We start from the raw sequence: 7,092 nt of genomic DNA, 5'->3' as shown, positions 1-7,092 counted from the left end.
GCGCGGACGGTGTGGGGCCAGGGCCGCGCGAAGGCGGCGCGGTGGGCACCTTTCTCGGTCTCCCGCACCCCGAGGCGGACGTGGGCGCTGTGGTTGTTGCCGGGCAAATGAAAGGGCGTGAGGCCAAGCGCAGCCATTCCTGCCCCGTCCGCACGCCCGGCCCCGCACGCCCACGTGCCCGAGAAACGGGACAGTGGGGGGCAGGCTGGGCCTGCCCGGTGGGGCCACCTCCTGAATCATGACTGCAGGCCACGGCCAGCAGGGATCACCGCGCACGGTGGCGCACGGGTGGGGACGGAGCCGCCCCCGGGGCGGAGACGCGTCGCGCGGGAGCCGTCGCGTCGCACCTGGGGCCGGTCGCCCGCAGCCCCAGGCGGCAGAGCCCCGCGCTTAGCCCCGCCCCACTTCCCATCAGCCTCTGGTGGGCGGGGCCTCCTCGCTCCGCCCCGTGACGTCATCTACTCTGAGCGACCACCCCCGGAGGGAGGCGGCCCGTCGCTGTGCTCTGAACCCGCGCCCGTGAACCGGGGCTCAGCCGAGCAGATGCCAGGAAGTGACCCCCGAAGTCCGTCCTGAACCGGCATCTCAGCAGGCGGAGGAGGGGCTCCCCGGACACCCCAACCTGCTCGCGCCGAGTAGGCCGTCATCGCTGCATCAAAGACGGGTTACGAGTGCCAAGTCCTTCACTAGGAAAAGACTTGAGTACGTTGGTGCGCAGTAAGGCTCAGAGTATCGTTTAAGGTAACTTCCGATGAGAACCCCGACATTACCCATTCCGGCGTGGTAAGTGCCCAGCCAAACAGGGCTGCCCAAAGCGGGATCCCTGAGGCCCCAAAGCCTGCCACAGAGCTAAGGCCCCTTCGGGGGGGCGCATAGGAAAGGGGGGGAAGAGGCCAAGCGAGTCCTGACGGAAATGAGCCAAAGCAAAATCCAGATCCAGGCGGCCACTGCTGGCCTCCCCACGGGCCTCTCCCCCACATCTGTGTTAGCCGATGTCCCCCAGGCCCCCCAAGATCCTGGTGCAAGTATTAGGTTGAGAAGCAGGTGCTGCTTCCCCTTCACCTGCCCCTGCGCCCCACATGCCTCCCCTAGCTGTGTGATTCCCTGTCCTTCTCCCAGTCTTTTCTTCCTCCTGCTCGGCCCCACCCTTCCTTGAGTGGGGCCGGGAGCCTGGGGCCTCCCCTTTTCTGGCATCACCAGTCACCATCCCAGTGGCCGGAGCTTTGTGTGAGGCTCTGTGGTGCTCTGCAGCAGGATGGAGCCAGGAGACCTGAGGGGGCGGCGCTTGTTCCTCAGCCCTGGACTGGGGGACAGTTATGGGGGAGACGTGTGTGGCTGTGACAATGGCAGCTTACCTTGATTTTGATGTTGCTCTTTTCAGCCTCGTCTGTTTCTGACCCTTTTCCATGGGTCCCCACTGAAAGGTGCGGTGGTTTGATCTAGAAACTATATTGTCTTGTCTGTATTGCACTTTGTATTAAAGTTCCTTTCCATGATGTTTTGTCTTGATGTGGCAGATGGTAGAACCTATTTATAACGGGTAGGATTCGGGGTTCCCCCTGCCCTGTAATGTGCTGTCTCCGTGCCTCTTTCCAACCTGAACAGCTACAGAAGTGGCTGTTTGCCTGTGTTGTCTCGGGGCACAGACCCCCATCTCTAGGCTCACCTGGTTCTTGAAGTTGGCCTACTGCAATAAGGGCCTTAAATTTTACCATTTACGTAGCTGGAGACGGAACACACGTACTGACAAAATAACTCGCGTACTAAGGAGCTTCTGGTGGCTGAAGAGGCCCTTCCACCACCCTGATACGCGAATCCTGAACAAGAGTCCCAGTGCCCTGAAGTGATTTCCCTTTCCATTATGAATAAGCATTGGCCCCTGCAAATCCTGGTGTTCAACCTTAATCCCAATGTAACATCAACAGACGAGGCCTCAGAGAGGTGACTACGTCACGCGGGTGGACCCCACTGCAACCTCCTAAAAAAATGGCTACGAGCCCCCTGCCTGCTTGGACCGGGGGAGCAAGGGAGTTGGACACACTCAGGGCGTGACTCCTCCGAGACGCAGCAGGTAGGGGCTCAAGCCATCCACTCCCCGAGCTTCGACCTTGGACTTCAGCCTCCACACCAGCACACCCTGTGGCGGGCGCTGGCTCCGACCATGACCTCCACCCCCAGGGGAGTGTCAGGGTCTCTCCCTGGTGTCGAGAAGAGGGCCTGGCACAGGCTGCAGCCCGCTGCTCTCCTCCAGACTGGCTCTTCCTCTTCTCCCCCTTCACTCCTGCCAAGGCACCAACCAGGTGCCAACAGTGGAGGGTGGAGGGTGGAGTCACCAAAGTGCATCAGCTTTGAGGCTGTGAAGGAGCTTGAGCAAGGCCCTGGGCAACACAAAGCGCCGGAGGTCAGGCAGACGCGGTAGCTTCCAGCCAAACCTGAGGGAGGAACTGCCTGGCGCTCGCCTCTCAGGGCCCAGCATGAGCGTTTCGCTTTCCTGGTTGTTCCTTCATTTCCCCATTCCACACACAAAGGTTTATAAACTCATTTATTTCCTCCATTAGATAAATCTAGGCTTCCCCTAGTTAATTTATTTGATACAGTGGAGGAACGGGTGTGACTGGGTTTGCCAAATGTTACCTCGGGATCAACATAGGATTTTATGGGATGACAGCAGTTTTGGTCAGATGCAGCTTTTAAACCATTCTGCGTTTACACTCCCTACACTGAATGCCGAGGAAGCTGGGGTGCGTGCTTTTCCACAAAGCACATCTTTGCCCACCTACTGGCTTCCTGGGACATAAAACATGACACAGGTGAACCCTGAAGGCACAACCACGTTCACTGCGTTCATAAAGCTCCCCTCGTGTGCCAGCCCGCTGTGGCGTCCTGAGGGGGCCACTCTAGCCACAGGCTGGCCCACGAGGACCACACCCTTGTCTGCCAGGAGTCCCACGGTGCTTACTGTCGTCTCAGGGGTCACAGCAGCCACCGGCAGCATCACGGAATCAGCAAGGCTTTTCTTTGTCAAGGGGACGCTGGGCAGCAGGGTCTGCCCCCTGGCCGGCCTCTCCCCGTTTCTCCCTGGCGTGTGCTCTCTGATGCTTCAGCAGGAAAGACCTGTAGGTGAAGGCTTTGCCACACTCGCTGCAGGCGTAGGGTCTCTCCCCCAGGTGCGTTCTCCGATGGCTCACGAGATCTCGTTTCACGCAGAAGGTTTTGCCACACTCCTCGCACACGTGTGGCTTCTCGCCTCTGCTGCCCCGCTGGTGTGTGATGAGGTCTGGCTTCTTGACGAAGCCCTTTCCACACCGCGTGCACGTAAACGGCTTCTCGCCTGTATGAACGCGCATGTGCACCAGGCAGCTGCCCTTGTGCACGAAGCCCTTGCCACAGCCGCCGCACACGAAGGGCTTCTCCCCCGCGTGTGTGCGCATGTGCACCAGGCAGCTGCCCTTGTGGACGAAGCTCTTGCCACAGCCGCCACACACAAAAGGTTTCTCCCCGCTGTGGATTTTCTGATGGACACTGAGGTGGGACTTCCTGAAAAAAGCTTTGCTGCAGTCAGTGCATTCGTAAGGCTTCTCCCCGGTGTGGGTCCTCTGGTGTTCGATGAGCAGGAACTTTCTGGAGAAGACCTTGCCACACTCCCTGCACACATGACATTTCTTTACTTTTTTACTTTTCTGATGCTTGAAGAATTGTGACTTAGTGAGGAAGAGTTTCCGGTTCTCAGGGAGGTTCATTTCAGGCTGACGCTGTTCTTGGCCAGCGTGGAGGTAGGAGGCCTTTACTTCACAGCTTCTGCTCTGAGTAACTGAGGTGAAACCCGAGCCCGCGCCTGTCCTGTGTGAGCCGAGCAGGCCGGGATGCTCCCCTGACGCGCGGTGGTCCGAGCTGGGCTGCGCAGTACCTGCCCCCGCGCGGTGCGCACGGCCCAGTCCCAGGCTGCTCTCCGCGCTCCCCTGCTGTAAGGGCACCTGCGTGTGAGCTTCCATTTCTGAGTTTCCTAGAAAGAACGGCACAACGAAAGCTTACCTCACCCTGACTTGACACACAGGTATCTTTATTTTATTTACTATAGAACAGATATTCATTTATGCACGCAAGAACTGGGGTACAGGCCAGAGGTGTGCGGGGTGAGAGGATTCGCCAGACAGTGCGGGGAGTAGAACGGGCAGATAAGCCAAATCCAGTGCGGAGGGGAGCAGCGGGGAGGCAGGAGAGGTCTGCTGTGCCCTGTGGGTCGCTCCCTGGCCGGGACTCGAACTCAGGCCACAGTGGCTACGGACAGCTTTAGTACAGACCTTGAACCCCTCGCCCCAGGGAAAAGGCAGACACAGAACGAGGGGGTGCCGCCGGTGGTGAAACCCAGCTGGAAGGAGCACTGGGGCGCAGGGAGGTAGAGGACACGGGGCCACATCTGGAGGAAGCTGGACGCCCACTGGCTTCGCCCCACCCTGCTGACTGGGTGCGCAGCGCGTCTCCCCACGTGTCAGCTGCTTTTCAGAAGACTCACTTTGCCCCTCTTTCCAATGACAGCACCCAGCCTCCCTGCAGGCTGGCTCAGCACTGTTACCCGTCAGGCTGTGCAACACGAATGGCTAAGATCGAATAATAACAAACAAGTTAGAGAGGAATGAATCCAGTCACGTGACAGAAAACAGGGAGTTTAGAGAAGAAAGACCACACATGAGCAGAGGTTGCCACAGTTCTGGGTACTGAAAGCATCCCCTAGCTTGACATACAATTATCTTCACCGGGATCAACGTCAAGATACCGCTGCGGGAAAAGCAGCCCTCAGGGAGAAGACACCCACACCTTCTGGGAAAGAGGCCAGACGCAGAAAGGCAGAGGAACCTCCTTGAAGGCAGCTCTGGTAGGGTGGAGCCTGAAACAGGGTTCACGACGTCAAAATGGCTGCTGTGAAGCCAAACGAATCACGACAGCAGATACCAGTGCGGAAGCGCGGGCACTTGCGGCAACCTGCTCCAGGCAACGTGCTCGAGCAACGGGCAGGTGCAGCCTGTGGGTCACATGGCAGGAAGAAGCCACATGGCAGGAAGCTCGGCAGCGAGACCGCGCCAGGTCCCTGCAGAAACTGGGGCCCAAGAGTTGCTACCGATGCAAAGAAATCTGCCGAGTCTGTCAGACGACCGGGATTCGGCAGCAGGAGCCAGTTTAGCGCCTCAGAGAAAACCTGGGATGCTGAACACATCAGACAAGGAAATGGAAAATCCGACAGGGAGCGCAAGACAGAGCAGCAGTCATGGGGACCCCAGCTGCCCGTGGCTCTGCGAAGGTGGCGGGTGGCGGGAACAGGGGTTGCGTCACCCTGACGCAGGAGATGATGGGAAAAACCCAGCCGGCACGCAGGGAACGCCCAAAGCCTGCCAGCAGGGAAAGGCTTGCCGGCGAGGGAGAAAGAACTGCACACAACCCGGGAGACAGAGGGCGCAGACCTGGATGGAATTCCGTCCCTGTCTCCATGAAGAAAAGGCCTGCGTGGGGAGACGCAGGGGGCGCTGGCTGTACAGGGGTCACAGGGGCAGCCACTCGCAGCGAGGCGAGATTTCTAGACTGTACCCCCCGGTGGGGAGGGGAGCTGGTGGGAAAAGGGTAGAGAGGACTTTGGCAGTTGACGGGCTGACCAGAGGGGGTCTGAGGAGAAGCCAGCAGCTGGCCACTGGCTCAGGCCTGAACCTGAGCCTTGTGCTCAGCTCGCTCTTGCTCAGTCCTGTAAAATGAATCCTGTTTTTGTGGTGTCACATGTGTGCGTGCGTGACAGACACTTAGCCTGTGTGAGGAGCCGCCAACCACATTAACCTGGTGCACCCCAGCCCCCACTCGCTCTCCTGACACCTGCTGAACTGCTGTCTCTAAGCCCAGGGGCGTGGTCTCCACAGCCTCCCGATCTGCTTCCTTCACTCACCTGAGCACCCGTGAAGGTGCATCCCCGTGTCCATCTGCCCCGGATGTCCTTCCCCTCCCACCCTGCAGAGCCACTCCGGTGGGTGGGCTCCGACACCTGGTCTCAGACACAACAGAGACACACTCAGGCAGGGCAGGGGGCGTGTGGGGACCCCACATGTGACAAGTGAGGACAAAACAAGACTGACAACTGGCTACAGGCCTCTCCCTCTGCTGTCAAGCCCCAGCACTGCTCCTGGACGACCCCATCCGGGCCTGGCCCGAACCTGTGCCAGTGGGCTTTCCACACGGGCACCAGCTCTGTGACATCAGGGCACACGGACACTGTGTCCCGCACTGTCCCCCTGTTTTCACAAGCACCCGCCGCAACAGCATCAGTGACACAGGGCGGTTCACCCCCAAGACCTCCTACCTCTCCCCAGCACAGACGCTAACAGCCCGGCGGCTCTATCCTCAGCTTCTGACTGACCACAGGCCCCAGGCCATGGTCTCAGGCAGTCACCAGCTGAGAGGGGCTCACAGACTCGGGGACACACCTGACCAGCAGTGACAGGCCTGTGAGGAAAGGCACAACAGGCGCCAACTTGCCTGCTGAAGGGAGCTACTGCAGGAGACGGAGCCCCTGCCCGCCAGAGGGGGGCGCTCCAGCCACCTCCATGCAGATGGGGATCTTAGACCCCCCAAGTGGGGCCTGTCTGGCAGGTGAATTGCTGACCCTATGGCATGACCTGCTGGGGCGGCCTCAGTGCAAGCGCTGTGAGGAGGCGGCTCTGGGGAGAGCCACCTGTCCCGGGGGACCCAGGTCTCTGGTCAACAGACACTGGGTGGACAGTGGCGTCTGCTGCGGGCAAGCCTGTGCTGCCACATCCCTCACCCCAGGGGAGCAGCCTGCTTCACACCGGGTCTGCTCTGCGGGTATATCCTGCAGCAGCAAGACGTGCGTGAGGACTCCCCAACCGGGGCAAGCCCAAACCCCCATATTCATGCTGATTCACTACAAGATGCGTGTAAGGGGCACAGGGTGTCCTTGCCGACTGGACACGCTGCTCTAGCAGCAGCTGTCAGGCTTCCCCAATTCCGGGGCTCCCCAATCCTGATCTTTCAGTGTTCTGGAGGCTTCACTAAGCATCCCAGATCTAGGAAATCACTTTTGCATGACCAGGGCGC

General features: G+C 59.6%; 2 protein-coding genes across 4 annotated transcripts in view; both read right to left on the bottom strand.

Moving 5' to 3' along the window:
- The window catches only part of LOC101620189 (zinc finger protein 350-like), a 15,059-nt gene that overhangs the window by 7,045 nt on the left and 922 nt on the right, over nt 1-7,092 (bottom strand). Inside the window, exon 1 of one of the 3 annotated variants that reach the window (XM_012733592.1) lies at nt 348-364. The exons of 1 other annotated variant lie outside the window; for it this stretch is intronic. The gene's annotated coding sequence lies outside the window, so the exon portion shown is untranslated. Of the gene's footprint in view, nt 1-49; nt 145-347; nt 365-7,092 lie in introns of those variants that run through there. One more of the 3 variants, XM_012733590.1, reaches the window with a different exon arrangement.
- LOC105854461 (gastrula zinc finger protein XlCGF17.1-like) overlaps nt 2,534-7,092 on the bottom strand; it is a 6,072-nt gene continuing 1,513 nt past the window's right edge. Inside the window, exon 3 of the mRNA XM_012733611.1 lies at nt 2,534-4,003. Within this exon, the coding sequence (XP_012589065.1) occupies nt 3,003-3,992 (990 nt within the window). The 5' untranslated portion in view covers nt 3,993-4,003 and the 3' untranslated portion in view covers nt 2,534-3,002. The remainder of the gene's footprint in view (nt 4,004-7,092) is intronic.

This window comes from Condylura cristata, unplaced genomic scaffold (assembly GCF_000260355.1).
Source record: "Condylura cristata isolate star-nosed mole 26May11 unplaced genomic scaffold, ConCri1.0 scaffold00041, whole genome shotgun sequence".
NCBI lineage: Eukaryota > Metazoa > Chordata > Mammalia > Eulipotyphla > Talpidae > Condylura > Condylura cristata.
The sequence above is the reverse complement of the archived record's forward strand: the minus strand, read 5'-3'. Positions and strand labels throughout refer to the sequence as shown.